This window comes from Acanthopagrus latus, chromosome 4 (assembly GCF_904848185.1).
Source record: "Acanthopagrus latus isolate v.2019 chromosome 4, fAcaLat1.1, whole genome shotgun sequence".
NCBI lineage: Eukaryota > Metazoa > Chordata > Actinopteri > Spariformes > Sparidae > Acanthopagrus > Acanthopagrus latus.
Genome location: NC_051042.1, coordinates 9,616,322 through 9,641,243, shown reverse-complemented (window position 1 = coordinate 9,641,243; position 24,922 = coordinate 9,616,322). Strand labels below are relative to the sequence as shown.

Sequence of the window (24,922 nt, the reverse complement as noted above, 5' to 3'; positions counted from 1 at the left end):
CAGAGAAGGGAAAATGGAAACATGTTTTTTATGGTGAGGAATTTACATCACATGCACACATGTTGATTGTCTTACACGATACTTGTCCAGGGACCCGCAGAACGTGACAATAGGGATACAAAACCTTTTTGTATTCATATTATATCTCTGTTGCCTTCATTTAGTTTTGTGTTATAAATACTGTTATGCTTCATCCTATATTTGACTGATTTTCTTTTCTTTGTGAGGACACTGTACTTCCGCATATACTAGATGCTGTTTTTTCACTCACTTTGCCTCAGCGTGCAATTATTTTCAATTATTTTAGTGCTCTTTTGAAATGTTTTTAACTCTACTCTTGTATCTCAACATCATCGCGAATGAGGGACACCCCACTGATTCTCAAGGTTTAAATTAAGCTTTGTTTGAATGAGTGAATGAATTTGCGTGTTGAACTAGCTGACGCTCATGTATTCCTATTCATCTTTGGCAAATCCCATTATCTGCTGGCTCATCACCTCAAGCTCTCATTTAAGTTTTCATCTAATCTAAATAGGTTATGTTACACCTATAGAATGTAAATAAAAGAATATTTGGATCTGAGGCACATTTAATCCCAGCCACATCTACTCGACAATCCCCCAAACTGCTTTATTGTGTTGTAGGTAATCAAATTTCGACCTTTAACTTTCCATCAATATTTTTTTTCAACAATGTGAATAAGAGGAATTAAGATAGCATTTTAGCACCTCCGGTTCTCGAGTCTGGAAGTCAAGGGATTTCTTTTCTTAATGAGCTTTTGGTTAAATGCCTGAAATAGGTCAAAAAAGTTTAATTTCCATATTTTGTTCTATGATATGAAAAGTGTCTATAAATACCCCACATTTGAGTTACAGTATATACACTTGCATATATGTTAAAATTTCAACTTATAGATCGATCATTTTATAGTAAAGATTGCAAAGTATAGCGTAGTGGCATGCTTAGTAGGAGTGACCAGTCATTGCAACCACAATGTAGTTTTTTTTACAGCCTAAGGTTAGCTTTTTTCCTTCTGGAGGTTTCACCACAAAACGTGTGTTCATCTGTGAAGATTATCTTGCTGAATAAAACCTGTAAGTATCATACATTTGTCTTTGTCGCAGAACACTAATCAAAAATCCAACTGGACAATGGCAACCAGAGTGGTGCTAATTTCCGGGTCAGCCTCCAAAGAGAAAAGTCACCTCTGCAGCACTATTTATCCACCTGTGATATATCCAGCAACCCCAACACTACGTCAAACTCTGACGACATGGGCACGGTAAGACTAACATGCTAATGTTTTACAGGGATAAAGCTGTTTGTGTGATTTGGCTCCCCCGACAGTTTTTGAGTGCAACACCACTGTCACAAATACAAATCCCAGGTCTTTAAATGTTTGTCAGACGTGATGTAGGTGCTAACTGCAAACAAAACTCATTACATCATAACAATGTTATGTCTCGAAGACTTGCATCCTGAAGTAAACATGTATGTAACACTGTAATCCTTTCATGGGGGCAATTAAACGGATTGGAAGTTTCAGTGACAACAAACTCAATTTAACATATACACAAGTCTCTCTATTCAGATCCCTGTCTGCTTATATACAGGACTCAGGATGGTCAACATGGAGCATTAATGTAAAAGTGTTCTCAAACAGGTGGTTAAACTTCACCACATTCAGACACCAGCAGCTGATTCATTAGTAGCAGGTGAGCATGCGTGTGCGTGCGTTTGTGTTGTGGGGATAAGTTAATTTTCCACCCAGAGGAAAGAGATGACTGAAAGTAATTACGGGACTCAACAGGGTGTACCTGGTGATAACTGTGGCAGATAGATTTAACAAGCAATGATCCTGGCCAGACTTCACATACACACACATACACAGAAGGAAAGCATTAGAGGGATGTAAACACAGCACAAATAAGGCCAACATCAACTGAAGCTCTGCGTACACACACACAACACGCACGATTTAAGTTGTTTGTTTACAAAGTGCACAGAGGTATGTCCAACTTGTAACGGTTGACATTGCTTCTAAAGTAGGTCAGTGTGGAGGAACGTGTTATGCACCCATCCTTCTCCCGTGTTATAGCAGGCCTGACGCCAGTTATTTTCCCGACCAAGTCAATAATCTGACATGAGATGAGCAAAACACTATCTTAGATGTTGATAGTTACCAACTATTCTGTAAAAGCACCACGTCTCTCACACGAGCTTAACTCTGTAGTATTTGCTGTACATTTGCTAACATGTTTGCCAGTTGTCGATGTTTTGTGTGCAACATTCTATGCCGCCCACAGCTGACTACAGAATCAATCAATGCTGTTCGCACACCAAGATTTTTGGATGGAGAATGGAGGGACAGAATTGCTACATAAAAAAAAATGTTGATTTTTGTGTTACTCAATTTCTTTGCACATGCGCAGGAAGCAAATAGTTGCGCTGACGTGTAAAAGAAAAGCATGCATTAAACACACCTGTGTAAGATTAACAACTGAAACAGATAGGGTAAGATGGAGCATTTGACCTGACCATCAGGTCATAGAACTTATAGAACTTTTCAGAGTTTGAGCAAGTGATAACCAGTATTATTCATGTTGAGCCAATCCCATTGAAAGACCAAAACTGAAGCACTTTATAGCCAAACGGTTACAGTGCAGACTTCAAATGATGCTGTTTCTTTTCCAGTTGGTGAACTTTGTTGTATGTCATAGCCCTCTCTCTGTCTTCCAGGGCACAATGTTATCTGTACAAACTTTTAACTATCCATAGCTGGAGAGATATTTTACTGTTGAGTCAGACACTATCACCCTTCAAGACATGTCTCTGGTCTGCCTTCATTCCTTTTTCTCATCCCATTGTTGAATACCTTTTCTTTCTGCTGAAAGCTTGTGGTCGTCCGCGAGGCTCCTCCGTTAAATTGATAACGAGGATTCAGATGAAGACAAAATCACTATCATTTGGTGTCAATTTCGCCCAATTACGCCTGTGACAGGATGTGAGTAGGTGTCGCTTCATGTTTGGGCTTTGAAATAACTTAGTCGAAGTCACAAAAACATCTCATTAAAGTCTGCCATCAATCTGTGTTCTGTAATTTTGGTGTTTGGATTAAATCCAACATACAAAAAAACCCAAAAAACATTGTGGTGCCGCGAACAATGAATTTCCTCTCACTGGGATGACAGCATTGCCTAGTCGGTTTCTTATAGGCTCTACAAGCTGCTCGCTAACTTCCTCTCTGCTCATGTGACTTCCTGGCGATCAGCCAGCCTTCCCTGACTCCCCACCTCCCATGGCACATAAAGCCACTCCGAGCCTGTCCCGTGTGAGACAGGAAGCAAGGCCCTATGGACAGTGACCTCACCGCAGGAAGAGAGTAGAGGGTGTGTGCACTGTATGTGGCTGTGCGGAACTGTCATTCAGATCAGCTTGGAAAGAATTCGGCTGCACCAATAACCAGTAGGGGGTCCGTTCGTTTTTTAACACAACGTGTTTCATTTCACTCACCTGCGACTTGAAAATGGACTCCTCTGTTCGCTTGGCTTCAGATCCACGGTTGCTGCTATAGATTCAAACCTCAGTGAGTCAAGCAGACTAGACTAACATATTTGGGATACAGTTTTGGTGTGTTCTTAACAAGGGGATGGCCCCTTATCCCTCTTCAAATCAACTACTGCCAATAACTGCATGAAAAAAACAAAAAGAAACGGAACTTGAAATATTTTCAGAGCAATTTTTAATGTGTACATGTCCAGCATGGCTTGTTAACACACTCAACTAGAGGTGAACACACAACAACTCAAATTTATAAAATCTTACATTTTCTACAGAAAAAACAAAACAAAACACTAACAACCAATCAAAAAAATCTAATTGGAATGTTATCAACAAAACATGTCTTATCAAGTTTGGAGAAAAGAAATGCACACAGTTAAATCAAAATAAGACAAATTATGAAAGACAATCAATAAACTCATCTGTTTCAATCGGCTGCTGCTTTTGTTTGTTTTTTTTCCCATCTCATCCAGCAAGGGATGATGGTCAAGTTTTTTTTTTTTTTTCTTCCACAAGTAACTGTATCATTACTCAAGGAGTAATGAAAAAGAAGTTCAAGTGTGAGATGCCGAGTTCCACAGTTGATGAATCCAGCAGAATCTAGTCTCTACTGTAGCTGCAGTTATTGTATGAAAACAGTTACTTAAAGTGAAACTCTGGCCAAAAGGCAACCAAGGCTTTATTTGTGAATGTACGTGAGTCAAACCTTCGTGTAAATGCATAATTACGACAAAAGAGGCGGGTTTAAGATTTACCGTAGTTTTGTTTTCGGGAAAGCTAATTTTCAATGGAATGCAGGGGCACTCGTACGATAGCATCAAAATCGCTATTTTTAAAACACTAAGAAGGCTCGACACAACATGAAACTCTGCTCGTAGTATCACCAGGGTCTCTCCACATGAACACGAGCATTGAGAACATTGTTTGTGTACACAGAGTTTACTAAAAAGAAGGTTTTTGAACAACTCACGTTAGCAGCTGCATCTCCAGCGCGCCGCCGTCATGGCAGACAAAAAGTGTCGATCCCCGAGTGTGACCTAACAGGCAGGAAGTCCACCATTACTCTCGTACCTGTTAGGTCGCACTCGGGGGTCAACTGCCATGATGGCAGCTCGCCGGAGATGCAGCAGCTAACGTGAGTAGTTAAAAAAATCTTCTTTTCAAGTTTCATGTTGTGTCAAGCCTTCTTAGTGTTTTAAAAATCGCAATTTTGATGCTAGCATAAGAGTGCCCCTGCACTCCATTAAAAATTAGGTAACTACGGTAAATTTTAAAAGTGCCTATGCATTCACACGAAGGTTTGACTCATATTCATTCACAAATAAAGCCTCGGTTGCTTTTTTGGCGAGAGTTTCACTTTAAGTCGGCTGCTCAAGTTTGTCTGAAGCACAACGAAAGCTGATCCGCTGCACTTGCCCGGGGAAAAGCGACGACGAAAATGCTGAAAGTCATTAGTCGCCATCTTTTCTGTTTCATCCCCGCAGTGAGTGGCTGAATTAGTCAAGTGGTGATTTGAAATTAGTTTCAGGGAGGATGGGTTCAATTAGCAAGGGGAAACACACTCTGGAAAAAGAGAACGTGGAAGATCCACGATGCTCTGCATCGGAGCCATCTTAAACCGGAAACAGAACAAGTCTTAATGTATGTCACATTTGACTTTTCTTCTCTTTTGCTTTTTGATCTTCTCAGTCCGTTATTTATTGATCTGCTTTTTCCCGGCACAGTCTGGACTTTGCACAGAGCTGATGCAACAACGTTTTGAAGCTTACTGGAGCTGCGAGGATACACAGTGACTGCAGGAAGATAAAATGCAAAAAAAGTGCAGAACAAAGGACACAGACACAGCTTAAGAGAATAACTGCCTTCTGAATAATTGCGGACATTTTAACAGACATAGCCATTAAAATAAAAGATGAAAAAAAAAACCCAAAAAAACAAAGTATAAGGCCCACGCTCCAAGCCAAAACAGCAGGGTTGAGTGAGGAAAGCTTGTGTTTACAGAAACACATCCTGAGAGGGATGAAAGCTCAGACAAGCTCAGCAATGTCCTAACCTTACCCAAACTTTGCATCAAGGCCCTGCACTTCAAAACGAACAAGGCATTAACATAAAAGAACTTCAGCTTCTGCAGCTCTCAACGCGAATGTGACGTCCTGTTGCAAATGCCTGCACTCACCCAACTCCGGAACTGACAGGCACAGTGTTTTTAAGTGAGTCCTTCCCCGGTGTTCAACGTTGCTGAACAAGGAGGTGGATCTAAAAAAAAAAAAAAAAAAAAAAGAACAGCTCTGCTGTGTGAGGCTGGACCTTGGCCTGAACTAGTTTCCTAAGGGGGAGGAGGAGAGGAGGAAGGTGAGGTTGGGGAAGACAGACAATAACGTGTTTGTGTGTGAGAAAGAAAATAGGGGGAGGAGGAGGAGAGTGAGAGAGAGAAGGCCATTGTTGTTGTTATGATCCCCTCGGGCTTCCAGGGCTGCACGGGGGAGGGCAGAGAGAGAGAGAGAGAGGGGGAGAGGGTGGAAGATTTACAGTCAGAAAAACGGGCCTCGCTTATGGAGAGGAGAGCTGATTAACTGAACACCTCGACGCAAAACACAAAAACATGCATCCATCAGCCCTGACAGCTCTCTCTCTCCTAACCTTTCCCTCTTTCTCTTCTGGATGGTGTCCTGAGACAAAGAGCTGCGCTAAATTCAATCCCTGTCAGTGTCACCTTACAGAGAATCTCTCAAACTGCTGAATCACCCAGTCTGTGATTTCAAGTGAAGCAAACTCAGGTGCACTTGACTTTTTTTTTTTTTTTTTTTTTTTCTAACTTTGAAGTGGTTACTTTAGCTTTGAAGTGGTTAACTCCCTGTGGGGCTCTCTGTGTGGAGGTTATGGAGGAGAAGCAGAGGGTTGATAAAGAGGAACTCCGGTTCTTCCAGTCTAGTGCAATGAGTCGGCATTTTGTGAGCCTGTCCAGACGCTACGCTGTCTAAGCACTCATTGATGTGCCTGTAGGAGCCATGGAAGAGAAGGAGAGGAGAGAAGAGGAGGGGAGAGCAGAGGAGAGGAGAGGAGAGGGGGATGGGGGGGGGTGCTTTTAGCACTGATTAGCTGCGTCCGCCAACCCCCCTCAGACCCTGTTGATGAAGAGGTGAGCGACGGACACAGGACACCGTTTCCTGGCAACCGCTATTGACTGGCCACAGATCAATCTCCAGACTCGTGGTGACGGCTGATTATGCTCTTCCCTTTCTTCCTTTCAGCGCGAGTGTCCTGTTAACTTTACCTCTGTCTGTGTAGGTGTCTCACCTCAACCTGTCTTCACCTGGCAAGAGACCTATAGAACAGCAGTGTTATCTATCCGGACCGTCTGTCAGCAGAGAGACAGACAGAGCTTGTGAGGTGGAGCCAGTACGCAGGCTTTAAAACAAGTCATGAGGCACATACACAACTATAAGCAAGGCACATGGAGCATGCAGTCCTAAAAAGGACTGTCACCTACTGTAAGCTGAAGTTTCCTCTTTGGCTATCGCTGTTGTTGAGCTAACAGGAGAATTTGGGTCACATGAGCTGTTGCCAACAGAATAGAGCCATCAAAGTTCTCTCTCTCTCTCTCTCTCTCTATCTTCCCACCCCTCCTTATTCTTGAGATCCAAACTTTGCAAGCTCAGGGAGTCGAGGTCAGCCTCCCTCCCCCTTCCCCCCCCTTTTCCGTGTCTCAGCTGCAGGAAATCTGTCCTCACCCTCCCCTCCCTAATCTGAGTCCGGCGTACAGAGCCCCTTCTGGTCAGACTTGCAGCTTCTTAATGCTCCCTCAGATAAACAGCCCTCCCATTCGTATTTGAGGTCTCACTCTTAGGTTGTCCACTCTCTTATTTTTAGCCTGATCTGTAGATTCAATATCTTGATTCAGATTTTCTCCTGCTACCACACTTTTTGAATGACTTGACATCGGGACCTCATTCCAAAACTATATGAGTGACTATGAATTCTTAAAAATGGGTCAACTGAAATTATCTGGAAAATGGCTGTCAATGAGTAGTACTTAAGAAGCCGAAACATTCAAAAACACTGGCATGTATGAGTATTTGAGATGGACATTTTTTTCTCAGATTTTCCCATCTCCGTTCTTGCAAGATTAAAGGGAGCAGGCACTGTTTTGGTTCGGAGAGTTCAAGGTTTACTTTAGGGGTTGCATGGGGTTAGCAGAATCTGCACACACCTGCTGTTTTTTAATGAACAGGATTAGTCTGTGTTCACATGAGCCCGCATGGCCCGAGCCCACCCCGGTGCTTCCAGCTACACTATATTTACGACAGATAGACCACAAGTCCTCACTGAAGTTTCTAAACGTGTCCTCTCAAAAACACAGGACTGGTAACAAGTCCATTATAAACTGCATGGCACATTTACTGCACCCTGCCACTGCTGTGTTGTATCTGTGGCGTTACATCCTGTTCTGAAGTTAAAGGCTGTGACTTTGCTTTGTTTCTCTCTTGTTTTATGTCTCACACACACTCACATAGACATGCGCACACACGCACGCGCATGCGCACGCACACACAAACACACACAGATATAATGAATACTCCCATACTTGTGTTATTTCACAGTGAGCTGAGCTTTTTAACTTAACCATTAGTCTGTCTGCCCTGCAGCACAAAGAACCGGTCTTGTCAGGTATTGTTGACAGAAAGGAGGCTTTCTGAGAATTAGCCACATAAATTAAATCAAATGGAAAAGGTCCTTTTTTTAAAGTCTGTTTACCCCTCAGCCAAAGAGGTCTTTAAATTGTTTCCAAATAAGGAAAAGAAAGAAGGTGGACTCAACTATGTGAGTGCAAGATATAGGAGGAAAACAGTGCCGTGATGGTCTGAATCTGATTGGAAACTAAACTATGGATTAATTCAGCTTGGGTCTTATTTTCGAAGCCATCATTCCTATAATATATCAAAACATTGTACTTGTTAAAAGCTGCTAAAATAGGGGAACATGGCAAAATGGCTTCAACAAAGCCAGATGGGGCAAAAAAAATCAAATGGATAAAATAATTCAGCATTTTGAGATATGCTTATTTGCTTTCTTTCTGAGTATAAGATGAGAAGACTCTTGTGTCTTGTGTCTTGTGTCACATAATATGAAGCTACAGCTGCTGCCAGTTAGCTAAAAGACTGAAAAGACTGAAAGACTGAAATCAGAAGAAACAGCTAAGCTGGCTCTGTCTATAACTAAAAAAAAACTGACTTTTTATTAATTATGTACAATTTAATCCAGCAAGTTATAAAGCGTGTTGGTCAAATTTAGAGGCGCTTGTAGAGCCAGGCGAACTGATTCTTCAAAGTCAAAGGAAATGTGTTTCCTATAAACAGACCCCCATGTTCGACAGATTCTCTTATCGGGAGCTAAGTGAAAAATTGATAACACCTGAAAAGTAAATAATGCCTCATTACAAGTAGAACTCAGGGCAAGTGTGGGAGGTCTAAGTGGAACCAGGAAGCTGGTCTACAAACAGATTTTTGCTGATAACAGACTAATCATTTCACCACCTGTGCTCATTTTCTCTGTGAGTACAGGGTTATTATTACTATTAGAATTAAGGAAAAACAAAACAAGATCTAAAGAGTAACAGACTCGAATTACCCTTTAAAAGCAAAGCAGTGCCTGTGTGACTAGCAAACTGAAGTAAAATCTGATCTTCAGGGTAACAGCCACAATCTCATCATCATCAGAGTCAAGGGGAGGATAATTCCTGGGCTCAAGTTACTCCTCAACATACCTCTTAATGTTAACTACAGTGAAATGTCTGCCGTCACCTTCCACCTCATCAGATATTGCTCTATAGAGAAAGAAAGAGACGGTGCATGATGAAGAAAAAGATAACAGGAGGAGGACGGAATCCTGCTGAACTCTACTTGAAGCCTTAGTGCATCCACAAATCACTCGTTCTTTTCTGACTCTCTGCATTTCTTTCTTTTTTGACGACTGCGATAGCTGAAGTTATCAGCAAGGAAAAAGTCCCTACTGAGATGAGGGGAAGGAGGAGGGTGGTGCAGAGAGGGTAGAGAGAACAGAAAGGGCCTTCCTGGTTTAGAAATAATAATAACAACAAAAAGTCACTCAAAATGAACCAAATCAAAAACAAGGAAAAAAAAACAATGTGCAAACTTCTCTCATATAAATAGACTACAGTCGATGCACTGTAGAGCACCATGGGAGACGGGAGGAAGTTAGGGTTGTGTATGTTTGTGTCTGTGGGGTTGTGTTCATATGTAAGACATAATGTATGTTTCTTGTGTGTGTGTGTGTGTGTGTGTGTGTGTGTGTGTGTGTCAGTGCAGTACTGTATCTACTAGCACATGTATTACAAGCTGTAGGAGAACAGAGACTGGAAACAAATGGATCACTGGGAGGACGGCTGGGTTAAAAGAGGGTGTGTCTAAGGTCCATTTTAAGTTCAAAGTTTAGTGTCCCCTCAAGTCAAGAGTCAGACCCAGTCCTGCAGCGAGCGCTTGCAGTGCACCAGCAGCCGTGGTGCTCCTTTGCTCTGCAGCGTGTTGATGATGGCGTAGATCAGTCCCAGGATGCACAGCACCAGGACCAGTGGGATGGTCACCATCAGGATGTTCATGGTCCGTTCCTCGCTGTCGTCCACCTTCAGCACAACGTCCACCTCGTTGGTGTCTTCCTCACGACCCTCGCGGTAGTCTGTGTCTTTGTCGTTGTCTGACCCTTTGCCCGAGTCTTTGTCGGTTCCACTGCGATCTGTTCCATCCTTATCTTTGCCCTTATCAGCGTCACGTCCTGCATCGGGGTTGAATGGTGGCCGGTTCAGGTCTGGGTATTTGCGTCCTGAGTCTGTGTCCGTGTCTCTGTCTGGGTCCAGGTCAATGCTGCAGCCCATGAAGTCTCTCAGAATGGACTTAGGGTAGCCAGGTTCACTCTTCATACGATGGTTGTCAAACTTCCAGTACTTGGAACCCTTGTAGAAGTACGTATATGCTAGAGAAGGAAAAGGCAGACAATGTCAGTAGAGACAACAAGATGTAGATGTAATATACAGTACGATTGAAGACATACTTCAACATTAGGGGTGGGAATCTCTTGGCACCTCACAATTCGATTTGATTCCGATTCAGAGGTTAATGATTCAACTCTAAACCGATTATCGACGCATCTTGATGCAACAGTTTTTTTGTGTACATTTACATGCATGATTTAAAATAATAATAATAATAATAATAATAATAATAATAATAATAATAATAATAATAATAATAATAATACAATCTGAGCTTGCTAATCACTAACCTAGTTTTGTAGTGATCATTGAAGAAAATCAACAGATTAATTAACTTAATATTTAATTAATATTTAATTATTTTAATATTTTATTAAAGACAAGGCTTTTCTTTGTCACAAATAAATTTGACTTGAACAAAGAATCCTCCTGTTACAGGCAATGAGCATATCCCTGACAGTAAAACAGTATACTGTAGCCTATATAAAAATAAAAAAGCTTTCCATGCAATAATCTATGCAGCTTGCATTTCAACACAAAATGGGCCTATGTATCAGCTCTCATACTAAAACATGACTACTTTTGGTCACTGATAATAAAAAAACAAACAGATAGATCTTTCTTCTCTATGTGTCATTAAAGAAAAAGCTGCTCTCAGTCAAAGATAAGAATAAGACTTCTCCTATCACAAAATCCTCCTTTTATGGGTAATAGGCAGCGTATCCCAATGCTATGCTATTTTATGCCGCTCGCATTTCAACATATGGTGCAACCATTTTTTGCACAACGTGTTGAAATGCAAGCATGACTGAATATGGATGCAAGTCCTCGGCAATCAAAGTTGTAATAATTTTTGTGTAAATCGCTTTGCTCTTTCCGGGTTGGGTGAAAAATTTGATATCGCTTGCTCAATGGTCCTCTAGATGGAAGCAACTACAACCATGCTTCCACACGCTTGTTGTTAAAGCAGAGGCTGCCGGTTGAATGTTGCGCTCAGCCAGCTCAGGTTTTTTTCAGGTTATGTGCGTACCATCGACTGATCGCTGCACTTGTGCAATCATGAGTTCTGCCTCTTGTGTTCTGTCAACGTTACGTTGTCAATTAACATTTAGAAAATCGATTTTTGACTTTTGTGAATCGATTCAGAATCCTCCACATCTGTGTCGCAATGCATCTAAGAATCGATTACCTCTCCCACCCCTATTCAACATACTTCAAATATGCTTCTTTGCCCTATTCGCAATGCAAGACCACACCCTGATGCTTTGTTTCAGGCGTGTCTCTGTCTACCCTAGCCCGTCTCACACTTTTACACACACACACACACACACATAGAGAGAGAAACCACTCTCCACGTCTCAGCTTACCCCCGTCATCACTGAGGAAGGCCCCCTTGGGAGAAGAAGGCACTGACGATCCCCAGACACTGATTGGTTTCGGGTATCCTCTGTCAGCTGAGCGTGACTGCTCGTTGAAGCGCCAGTACCTGCAGACAGCAAAGGAGACGATGGTTATTACTCTTTATTGACTGTCTAATATAGAAAAGATCTGACTTATGGTGTGCGGAAAAAAAATTAATAAAACCTGTGTAAATTCACTGGTTAAGTGGAGTCAGTTACACTGTGTTTAGCAAGAGCTTATTGGATTTAAAGTGTGATTATTTTTCTATGAGTATTTTCATAAATTTGTTTGTCATGAGTTCCACTAACTCTTAGTTTGTCACCTGGTTTTGATCATGTGCCTTACTAATGCTCATGTCATTTCAGGCTTCATCTCCTGCTGGTTTGATTCACCCCACCTCCACACTCACCTGCTCCTCATCAGCCCCTCAGTATATATACCTGTCCTTTTCCCTCAGTTCTTTGCCAGATTGTCTTGTGCGTTTCTGCTAAGCTCTCGAGTGTACCTTAACCTGATTCTGCCTGACCCGCCTGTTCCGAACCTGCCTGCCTGTTTTTGGATTTTGATCACTCGGCCTGCCCCTCGTCGGATTTGTTTGCTTGTATTGACGGTTTTTTACCTTTGCCTGAAATGAATAAGTAAACTGAACTTTCCCTGCAACTTTGACTGTCTCGTTGTGCTTTTGGATTCTATTCTGCTAGTACCATTGAACGTGACAGTGTTATTCTTGCATATGCTTGTGTTATTTCTTTTCTAAAGCGGTGCAGAGCTTGTTCAGTATGTTTGAAATGTTCAAAGATATCTCTTGCCTAGCTTAATTTAATGGGGTAATAATGAAAATTTCTAATAGACATCATTCAGGTAATCTGGGTCCCTTGAGTCTATGTACTGATAATGAAAAATAAAATTCTTTCATACTCTATTCAGTTCATATCAACCTTTTTGTCTGCCTAAATTCAAAATTAATTAAAAAAACATACATTGATAAAAATCATAAAGAACATTTTTGAAAGTAAATCAGAAATAAATCAAAAATCAATGCAATTTGTTAATAATGGAGATGTTTGTTCATCATAATATACTAATTAGAGCTGATAAAAAGCACAGCTGTGTCTGATGGTTACATCAGTATTTTATCAGGTATGTATGTATATATGAATATCTGTACAAAGTTTAATGCAAATCCATTTCATAGTTGTACACATCTAACAGCCTTGAACAGAGGAGTGGACTGACAGATCGACATGGCCCTTCACAGAGCCACAGTGCTCGTATTTAAAAAAAAAAATAAATAAAAATAAACATGCATTCCCAATGCCCTTTCAGTGTGAGCAATTTTAAGTAATGAAGAGAGTCGAGATCAAGCTCAGGATGTCAACGTTAAGGCTGCCCTGAATTTGAGAATAATCAAACTATAATAGTTAGTGTATCAACATGCTGTGCTTGATGTGCTGATTGTAAACAATATTACCTGTCTCCTTGAAAGATGTAAGTGAAGCCAGAGGGCTCCCACCATATGGCGGTGTCTATTCGGTCATAGGGAATATCTCGACCATAGTCTACCAGTTCCTGTGGATAGCCTTGTTCCAGGTTAGCCTCCCTGAAAAGCCAGAATCTGTTTCCTGAGGGACAAGGAGAGGAGAAGAGAGGAGAATTTCTTTTTCTTGATTCTCTCTGGTGTATACATTGGTACTTTCTGTATTCACTCCCATTCATAACCCTTATAGACTCTGGAAAAAGTTAGCACACAGACAATCATACTTTATATGCCATGTACAATTACATACATGCCCGCATTCACACAGAACCAAGCACTGATACGCACTCTGCTCCTGCACACACATTTATTTTGTTGGCACAGAATATGTTGAATAATTGAAATTTAATGAGTTATAAAAAGAGAACAATAAGAGCAATCGGAGAAACCAGACCAGCATTTACACACACTTGTAAATTATATGAATGCAATAATGATTTTTTGGCAAGCGATCAAAAAGCAGAGTACAACATTATTGACTAAGGAGTTTGGGTTTTGCTTGTAATTATCCATTAGGCGCAGCTTGTCCCTAGTTAGGCTGAAGCAGATTTCTTGCTGAAGGGAGGGTTTTATTATTTTCACTGTGTCAGAGAGGGGGACTCCGTTCCTCCTGGCACCATTACATCTCTCTTGTTGGCTTCAGTCTTCTTTTCCCTCCCTCTTTTTACCCACACCCACCAACCCACTCACTCATGTAGCTATCCACCTCCAGTCCCCTGCTCCTCGTTTAAGTTGAAAGCTCTACACTTAGCATCTGGAGAGAACAAGGGGTTGACGCAATGCTTCCAAGGGTTCCTGCGGTGCACAGCTCTGATTCAAAATCTCACGACTTATTCCATGACTTTCCATAACCGCGCAGAGCACCAGAGTGACCTAAAGATTTGATTCCTTCCTGCTGTGTGCTTGTTATTTCTCTATGGGGATAGATGGTTTGGTTTACTTGGGTTGTTTGGGATACAACAGCTGCGAAAAAAACAACAAGCTATGTCAGACAATTAGATGGATACACTTTTGCATATTACTCTACTGAGAACTCATGGAAGTCTCTGATGTCCCCATATTTTCCAAGGTTGGATTACACCATTCAAAATGTTCAAAAATATTCAAAATATTTGTTCTTTCTCTTTTTTTCCCCAATACATTGCATGCAAAGTTTGCATGAAGACCAGATGTTCTGGAGGAGAGGCCTGATATCTAGAGCTCAACACATCAGTAAGGCCATATTTCACAATTCTAGCGCATTTACAACATTTGTGCCAATATCCCAAAATTAAATCTATGAAGAACGGTTCAGTTGACAAACAAGTATGGAAATGTGTGTTTTTAATGTATAATATGTACAGTGTCATGTCTCGCCCCATCACTCCCCAAAAGGAGAAAAAACTAAGCTCGGCACAGCAGGGAGCAGGGAGCGGCCATATTAACTTCCCCCATATAGTACCATAGACAGTGATCCCTTTGTTCCATGGCTCTTTGACATAGAGTCTGCAATGTGGTTTTGTTCTTGCACAGACTTATCACAGAAAAATGTGATATATGATCAAGAGCGTGCATAGGTGTTTTATGTTGAAAATCACCAGATTCTTTCCTGTGTCTGACTTCCTGCCAGCTCAATCTGCTATTTGCAACTTGACGCAGCTTCCGTCAGCAATAGACAACGCACAGATTTGTGGTGGGTCTGTTGGAATCACAAGCATCGCAGCTGGAACACAACAAAGTTGCATCTGCTGAAATAAAGCCACGATACATTTTGTTGTCTTGAGTTGTCCATTACAGCTAATTCAGGGTGAAAGACTTTTAACGCAGAATCAAACAAGTCAGCTCCCAAAGCATTCCAGTCCCACAAATCAGAAGTACATCCAAAAGATTGAAAAAGGACTGTTGTCTCCATGCTGACAGGAAGTCAAGTTGCTGACTGATCTTATTGGTCTATCAGAGATTCAGAAACTCAGCACTGGCAGGGCTTCCTTCCAGCCTTCCTTTTTGCTAACCTTCTTCTTCCCTTTTCTTGTTCTTTCTTTACATATGGCTTGCAGCCAAGTGTCCAACCTAGAGGCTTACCAATGACATCATCGTCCCCATCATCAACAGCTGCCCCAAAGCCTGAGGCTCCAAGAGACGGGCTGCATTGAAGACTGAGTTCTGTCTTTTTCATTCAACAACTTTATCCACTGTTATAAAAGACAAGCTGCTCTCAGTGACTCGCAGTAAAAATAATGACCTGTACTAAAAGAGATTTATACTCCACTGCTTTCGTTAAAAGGTGGGGGTATGTACTGTATATCTTACACATTATCGTAAGATACAAGAAATATCCAGAATCCTTTTACTGTTAGCGTATGGGAACATTACAACATGGAGCAATTTAACTGTATTGAGGTTGTATAGAAGTAGCCAGACGGTGGATGGTTTTTGATGCAGGACAGCACAGTTATGTTATAAGCTAGAGTACTCATAGGTACTCATAGATCTTATCAATAAACATGAAAACAAATGGACAATCTAACTTTTTAATATTACATTACACCACAGACTTCAGTGAATCCAACTTTGATTGTGTATTGGCCTGGCAGGGTTTGTACGTTAGTGCCCTGCATATTCTGAGGCAGCTACAAGCTTTGTTTCAAAATTGGGTATATTCTTAGCAATGGCTGTTGCAGAGAGTCTGTCATCCTCTGGGTGACAGCTAATAATGCCAGAGGTATATTATTTAGAACAGGGTCAGGCCTGTTTTTACAGCAACAATAACCAGAAACATAGATAATATATTTGTTCCTTAAAGCAGATAAAGCAAGTCTCCCATTCACCCACTCCATTCAAAAGTGAGCCATCACATTGCAAAAAAATGTGATTACTGAGCTTATACAATTTAAATCAGTATAGTATTATATAATTCATAAAATTAGTTTAAAAGTGGGTATCAATTTTAAAAACACTGCTTCAAATTGCTTTCAGTGACTTTGTTTATTTTCTGAAGTTTCTGTTTCACTTAATGTTTTCTGCGTTTAGTTTTCGTACCTTTAAAGCGCTTTGTATCTGTGTTTTGAAAGCTGCTATATAAATTAAGTTTATTATTATTATTCTGAGAAATGTTTCAGTGTGGAATTGTTGCTTACAATTTGCTGCTACAAACATGGAGCATGAAATGTAACAAGTACATGTACTCATGTGCACTGGCCAACTAGCCATAGTAGTGAGTGATAAATGATAAATGATCAGTGAGGGCAATTCATCTTTACCTTTTGACTATATATATATGGCAGTGTATAACTGTTCTCCTGTACACCACTCTTTATTCACCACACATTTTCTTTGAACATGCAAATTTGGCTTTTGACTATTGAACACTTCTTTATGACCTCATACCTCAAATTCTGAGAGCTGTGTGTTTAAGAGCATGCATCCATCAGTGTGAGTGTCTGTGTGTTTGTGCAGGTAATGCTGCTTACCTTTAAAGAAGACAAATCTGCCATCGTGTCTCTCATAGGCAGCATCTATGTCTCCTGGCAGACCCCTCCAAAAGTGACTGATGGGCATGGGGTAGTTATCCAGAACCCTATTCTTACGAACCCGCCAGAACCAACGGCCCTGAGAAGACAAAATCAAGAAGTGTGCTTGAGTGCATCACCCTTATAGTCAGTTTCTCTTTTTCTCCGGCTTTTGAAATTCCTGGCTGAGACTCGAGGCTTATAAATAAATCCAATGTCTGAATAAGTTCAAACATACGCCTTCATATCTCAATCTAGGTATATCCATCTATCCATCTTCAAAACATTACTATGCACAAGAATACAAAGTGTATGCAGGCTAGGACAAATGCACAGAAAGCTGCTGTAAGAACTTTTCAGTCAATTGATTTAGCACTGTAGTAGTGCTCGGTGGTCATTATGTCAAGCAAACTGAGCTGTGCAGTACAATATAGAGTATACATACATATATATATATATATATATATATATATATATAGACCAGAACGTATATAATAATAGCAGAACACTAGCAGGCTAATAATAGTCAGTCTCTGCTCTGGTGGCTTTATCATGTCCCCTTATTACACTTTCTTTGTTTATCAAAGTCCACCACAAGATACCTTTTATAAAGAACTGTCTGATTTCATTGTCAAGTCAAATCAAGCACAGAACAGAGGGAAATCACCGGCAGCAGATTTACATCCAAAGACACGTATGGCTTGTGAACATTCATATCTACTGCATGTGCCGTGTGAACAATCAAATAGACTTACACCAGGAGCCTTCAGACTCATTCGTAAGTGGTGAGTCAGTGGCCCTGCCTGTCCTGGATAATGTAACGGTAAAATGCTCAGTGCTGCTTCTTTCTGGCAAGCACGCTCAGTTTTGTCCTTCAGGCAGGACATACCTGCAGACACGATGGCGCGGCATGGTATGGAATGGAACAGAATGGACTCTGGTTGGCTTGAGCTGAGCGAAACAGGAACAGGACTGAGGAGAACAGTCTGCATGCTCTGTAATTTGTGTGGCCTGATAGCTTGCTGCTCTGACCAGATTAGGACTGAACTGACCATATTAGTCCTCTGCAAAAACAGAAGAGATCTCAGTGTGGGACTTTCGGCTGGCTGTCTTGACGTCCAGCCCTCTGCTTTGATGGCATACTACAAGTGAATAAATGATAGGAGAAATGTCCCTTCAGATTGACAGTCCCTTATTTCTTTTAAATAGACACAACTGTGGAGGGGAGAGAGTGGTACTAATGTGGTACAGATAACTCCCACTCATACAGTACATACAGTGAATAATAATGCCTCTGCAGAGTAGTAGAAGAAAGAAAAGATTTCTTTAAGGTCTACACAGTGGAGATGTCACAAATTGATATGCAGACAATATGAATTTGAACAGTACAGTCAGAAATTAGTCCCAAGCCAAGTGCTAAAATACAATAAAGCATACAAATCACTACTGATTTCGTTTGGAGACAATAACACTTGTCAGTTATAGGGTTGGGCTGATGGACAGCCATCGCCTACTAATCCCTGACAATCGTAACATCGTGATTTAAAAGGCTACCCACCGTAGCACAATTAAGTAGCGTGTCCCCTCAGAGCTGCCGAAGGGCAAGAGTTGTGGGGAAAGTAAATGTTGCATTATCTAACATTAAGTCTCCGTGTCCCATTTATTAATTTCTTCTTAAGCACAGTTAGGCAAACCCAAGACACTCCGTTAATTTGTGGCAGCATTCTTTCCCTGTGGGCGCTGTTTATGTCAGTCATGCTGTTTCATTTATAGTGTTTTATACAGTCTTATTTTTTTAGCTTAGCTTCCTTGGCTAGTTGGCCAATGCACTTCTACACATAAGAAGCTGAACAAAGCTAAGTTATGGACATGTGGTGTAGAGCAAGGATGCTTTTAAACCTGGCACAGGGATATATCTCTGTGTTGTTGTGATCCTCACCACATGGTTCCAACAACAGAGTGGCCTGCACATAGACCAAAACCCAACAAGCCCAACTGTATCGTTCGACACCCATGTTGCAATGCGCATCTCGGTATGTCTGGCAGAATTCTCTGCTTGGACAGCTGCGCATCACTTCAAGCTCAGTCTTAGTAAAAGTGAACTCTTCTTCATCCCGGGAAAAAAAAAAAAGAGATTTCCCCTCGCAGGGACCTGGCCGAGAACAGCCACCATCAGCCCACTAGCAAGACGCTACAGCCAGTCAACGCCATTCATCCACACTGAATAAAATGTTTTATTATTTATACTGATTGTGTGGCCAAATAACTTGTTTTGTGTATGGGGAAATGTTTGGATGGCAGGGTGAAATGAGTGTGTAAAAACACACTCATGTTTAAATGGCCTGTAGAGGTTTCATCTGCCAAATACTATCATTAATTGATTAATCCTGTAAAAGTGGATATGCCCAGGGGAGGGGCTTGTGGTTTACAGGAAGGCCATTTTGGCTTGGTGCGTCAGTCTTGCTATGATTACAGAGAAGGTAACAACTGAGACAGAGAGTATTGCTCAGCGTTTTGTTTCTTTTTGTACGGTATGTTTCTTATTTTCACTTTTGTAAATATTTGCACTGCTGCATTGTGGAGGTTGGGGTATTCCTATATATTTTTCGACTACGCCATCGTTTTTCTATTTTTGAGGAGTTTAAAGTAGAACCCCACTACAAATATATTGCAGAATGGAAAGATGTTGAGTACACTTATGCGTTTGCCAGTCTTTCTAATTTCTTGTCTTCCTCTTCTGAAGGATGTATTTCCTGAAGAAAGATAACATCTCCTCTCTCTCTTTTCTGCTTTAATAACACTTTTTTTCTTTTCATAGGATTATTTAGACCATTTATATTGAGTGAGGTTACTTCAATTGCCCCTGACATTTATTATAGTTTTTCGAAACAATGAAACCTTTATTTATCCTTTCATGTTGCCAGACCCATTCCAAGTACACAACAATAAAAGGTAATTGTACAAGAAAGAAGGAAAAAAAAAGAAAAAAAAGGGGTCAGATACAGTAACAGGACTTCCATTTGTGCCACCTTTGTCCGTGGGTAGATTTATTTGGTTTTCCATGTGCTTCTATTTACATGGATCCTTGGGTCCCTGAGATTTTGGGAGCCGGTACTTTCCCCTCGCTCGTCCTTTGCATAAACATAACTTATAATACTTAGATTAATAGGAGATAACTCAACAAAGACTGCTTCAATGTGAAGAAAGAGAGAATACGCTACAAGAAACAAATACATTTCTAATGATGAACATGAAAGAGACAACCAACAAAATGGACTATCTAGAGAAGAAATCAAGGCAAAATAATCAGGATCTACAACGTGAAAGAAGGAGCAGAAGGTGAAGACACGATACACTTTCTAGAAATCCTCTTAAAAGACACCTTGGCACTACAAGATAAACAAAAAATCATCCGAGCGCACCGTGCGGCCCAGCACGCAGACAACAGAGACAGACGAGCACGCTCAATTATTCTGTGCTTTCTGGACTGGGACCCAAGCCAACAAGTTCTCAAATCGGCGTGGGAGAGAAGGGAAATACGTTTTCAAAGCACAAGAATTTACTTTGACCAGGACTTTATCACAAAAACTCAACAAGAAAGAAACTGACTGTACCCTATCTGAAAACACCTGCAGGAAAACCAGGTAAAATCTCACATCATCTATCCAGCGAAATTAAAGGTGGAAAAGACCGTATCGACATCTACAAGGACGCCTATGCTGCAGGGAAGGCCCTTGGCATACGCATGGAGAGGTTGGAGAGGACTCAGAATTACCTTCACAGACTGCCCCATAGGGAGGTAAACAACTAAATAAGCTACAGACTGACCCACTAAGTCTGGAACACTAAAATGAAGACACAATTTTCGGTGATTCGAGCCAGAAATCGATTTTTACATATTGATCAATTTGCTCACCTTAATAAATTCTATTGTATTGTACAGAAAAATCTCTGTTTATAATAATTTCATTGAAAAAAAAAGTGTAAAAGAAAAAAAAGTGGTGCTCCCCTCAGTAGGTCCGTATAAGTAACTGTGTGGATGTCACGGGTATCAGCTCTTCTCCCGTGAAAGAACCTCACGACTCAACTTACAATCTCAGTCACAAAATCTGATAAATTCTGGACACTCTGGAAACCTACAAAGACTCCAACTGGCTTGTCCCTGGAAAGCAAAGCCTGCTTTATGTGTATGTGCTATATTTCCTTAGTTTGGGGTTGAAATGTTCTGTTTTCTTTATTCAGTTTTTGTTCCTGTTGAGTGTGTCTGAATAATTAAAACATTTAGATGATCCTATTTCAAAATTTCTTTTAAAAGATATTTTAAAGACAAAGGCTAGATCAAGTTTAATGTACTGATACATAGCCAGCAGTCGACAGCCATGCTGGCAGCTTCCTGAGTTGTACTTGTGCTTAATGCTAAAATCTGCAGTCTCATAATGATAATGCCGACATGCTGATGTTTTGCGGTTATAATGCTAACCATGTTCATCACCTTAGTTTAGTAGGTAAGCATGCATACATTTGCTAATCAAAACTAAACAAAGTACAGCCGGGGCTGATGAGAATCTAAGTTGGAATGTTCATAAACTGTATAAAAGAAATGATGACCTGATGTTGGAGCTGGCAAGGCGACACCAAGTTTACAATTACAATTCATCCTGAGGGAGGCATGATTATCTGAATCAAACTTCATGGCGATCCATCTAATCAAATATTTCAGTCTGGACTAACGTGGTGGACAGACTAACATTGCCATCAATAGAGCTCAACTGTACAGTGACCTCAGTTTAAAAAAGACATATAAAATACTAAATGCTCAACCCGCCCTTTTCACCTGCCATTTTTAAGACTAACTGGTAAAGTGGCAGAATCCTGCAGCAAAAAATTAGGACGACAAGGTGCAACAAGTCTTTTGTGCTTATAGCAATTAGACTGCACAACAATAGATTTAAAAACTCCGAAGCATTTTAAACTACTCCATATGAGCATTCAACTATTTTCTATTCATTGATACAAGCTTGTCATGTTTCCCCAATGTTCTTACTGTTTTGTCTGTCTTAATGCTTTGTATTTATGTTTTTCTTTTAACGCTATACAGTAATAGCAACGGAATGTGCAATGGTGACCACATGAATTTCCCACTTAATAAAGTTTACCTTGACCCTGACTTTGGCCACATTGCTGGCACTGCTAAAAATGAAGAATCAAAGCAGTGAATGTTAAAGCACTGTGAACTCGTGAAAATATATTACATATGATATATGACGAACTATAAAATATAATGATAGCCACAAAACTGAACTGATTACTAAAAGTATGTTATACCTATTGCTTCAGGCCATTCATACTAGCTTAAGAATCTCTGGTAAGCAAGTTAATTGCTGACCAAGTAAAGTTAATTTTGGCCACTGATTAATGTTGTCCAAACAAGCTTCATGACTGTGGATGAAACCTAAGAACATAGACATTGCTGGCTGAAATGAAACCTAAGAACACAGATGTAACTGCCCAACCATGTGCACCACATGTCCAGGCAGCTGGCAACTTATGACTATTGGTCAGTGTCACACACACTTACAGTCCATGATAGGAGATATTCAAAGACTGTGTGACAGGAGGGGAAGAGCTCTGTCACATTCTACTTTGCAGGAACACCCACATGGTATGTTTCTCAGCCAAATTCATTCTTGATAAAGAGTAAAAATGTTTACTGGGATCTAGTTAAAGATGTGTTGACTGTTGCGTTTTATCCTGCTGGATATCTACAGCCGTTTGAATCCCACTGCTGCGATCCACAATTCAATGTCAAGTTTTCACAGAGCATGACAATAGCTCTGTAAGTGAAGCTGAAGCTCCTTTACAGTGAAGCTTGGGTGTCCTACATTCAGCTTTGTTTAATATCTGGAAAGCTCTTCAGTGTACAACACTGCTGATACTGCACACCTCCTCTGACCTCTCCCACTGAAACACATCATTACTGATCTTTGTAGAGCTGCCCTATGTATAGTGTTATTTGACAGAGGAAGAAATGCACAGGAAGAAATTGAGTCATATTTGCTGCTGAATTTTCTGCTGATTCAACTTTGAGAATGAACAAAGACATTACAATGATTTCTACCATATTATCTCTTAAAGGTAAAATCCCCACTAATAGCTCACTGCTGCCTCGGCCCTTGTTAGTGTTTTGTGCGGGTCCAGAGGCTCTTTAAGGCCAACACCTGACAACACCCCACCCTTTTAACAGTGCTCCGTCTCATAAAAAACTGGCCCTGTCGGTTTACAATCCACAAGGACCTGATTGGAAACAGACCCCTCGTTGGCCGTGCACACACCATTTGTCTCAAACTGATTTTGCAGCAACAAATAACTAATTTATTGACACAGTTAACTTGTCACGATGGCTATGCTGCTGTAGGCGAGCTCCATTTCCAAGCAATGACATATAGTAAACCATCAGGAGGGTTAACATATCTCTTCTAATGCGCTGTGCTCATAACATAAACAAGTTAGCTGTGGCCCTATTCCTTGAACCTCAGAATATTTACCTTGAAAACAAACATCTCTCCTCGGAGCATCGCAACCGAGTCAAAGTTCCCTTCACAGATATTGGGTCCGTAGTGATCTGGTCTTTCGGTGGTCCTAGGGCGGTCAGGATGCCGAGGAGGTGTCTGAGGTGGCCTAGGCTCTGGGCGACGGGGCGTTACAGTGGGCAGGGCCTGGGTGGGGCCACTGTCTGGTTGACCTTGAGGGATAAACAAACAGGGTGGGTTCAACCTATTTTTCAGTATTTTGTATGATGACAACATATAGGACTCTCTAAATGAAGAAACACAAGGCCGAGACAAGAAGACAACACCAAAGGTTAAGTCTGTGTAATTTCAATAAATTAAAGCAACCTATTGAGATTGCATTTCTGTTTACAGAAGGGGAAATGAATTAACATTAATATTAACATTAATTAACATGAGCACCAGAGTCTGTCATATAAATGTGCAAGAATTAGCGATAAAGGCTGATTTTCAAATTAAGTCCCTAGCAGGTTGATGGCATCACAAAAAATAAATGAATAATGAATAAATACATTTAAAAAAATGTTTTTTTCTTTGACAGAGTGGTCTTTTTTGTTGGGAATACACACATTGTACACAATAAAGACTAGGAGAGTGAGCCAAAAACCATCCTACCATAGATCTGTTGAATGCCCCGCAGGTCGTCCTCAGGCAGCTGGAAGTTGTCAGTCTCCATCCATTGGTAAAATGGAGCCATGATGGCCAGAGGGTTGTTGGAGTGCTCTAAACCCAAGGCGTGGCCCAGCTCGTGGACTGCCACCAGGAAGAGGTCGTTACCTGAAATGATATGATGAAGCAAAGAGACAAGTTTAGGAGGGAGAAAGGTAAAAACACCTCATTGTTTAATGCGTGATCTCTAGAGACGGGTTGTTTGAGTTTGTACTGAGGGAGAATGTGAATGTTCTTCTGTATTCATACATGTGTGCCTGTATGAAAAACACACAAGGGCTGCATTAGTTCCAAACCCCAGACAGCAGAAAGTCCTAGTAAATCAATGCAGTCAATGTATGACACTGGCTGTGTATTATTCTCAGTCAGTATTGTTGACAATAACTTTCACAGATCTGATGGATAAATTCATCAGGCTAATGACCTCTAATATGATTTAGCATACATTTCTAACATTTTTAACCAACCAAGGGATGCCGTTGTGCACTGCCACTAGTGACAATTACGTACTGACAAGTCAACAAGTTGGCCGTGGCACACTGACCACAGCATCAACTTCTTCTGACTTGGCAATGTTACCGTTCTGCATAAAGGGAAATGGGAGATCCTCTAGATGCCTTTGCTTGTACATCTCCAAATTCCTCTTTGCAAATCAAACACACGCACACACAAACACACACACACACACACA

General features: G+C 40.9%; 1 protein-coding gene across 1 annotated transcript in view; it reads right to left on the bottom strand.

The window, feature by feature from the left end:
• Positions 1-5,776: 5,776 nt before the first annotated feature.
• Positions 5,777-24,922, bottom strand: part of mmp15b (matrix metallopeptidase 15b) — a 30,598-nt gene continuing 11,452 nt past the window's right edge. Inside the window, exons 5-10 of the mRNA XM_037096065.1 lie at positions 24,178-24,339; positions 23,539-23,735; positions 16,955-17,093; positions 13,440-13,590; positions 11,935-12,053; positions 5,777-10,548 (exon numbers count right to left, since the gene is read on the bottom strand). Coding sequence (XP_036951960.1) covers positions 10,034-10,548; positions 11,935-12,053; positions 13,440-13,590; positions 16,955-17,093; positions 23,539-23,735; positions 24,178-24,339 — 1,283 coding nt within the window. The 3' untranslated portion in view covers positions 5,777-10,033. The remainder of the gene's footprint in view (positions 10,549-11,934; positions 12,054-13,439; positions 13,591-16,954; positions 17,094-23,538; positions 23,736-24,177; positions 24,340-24,922) is intronic.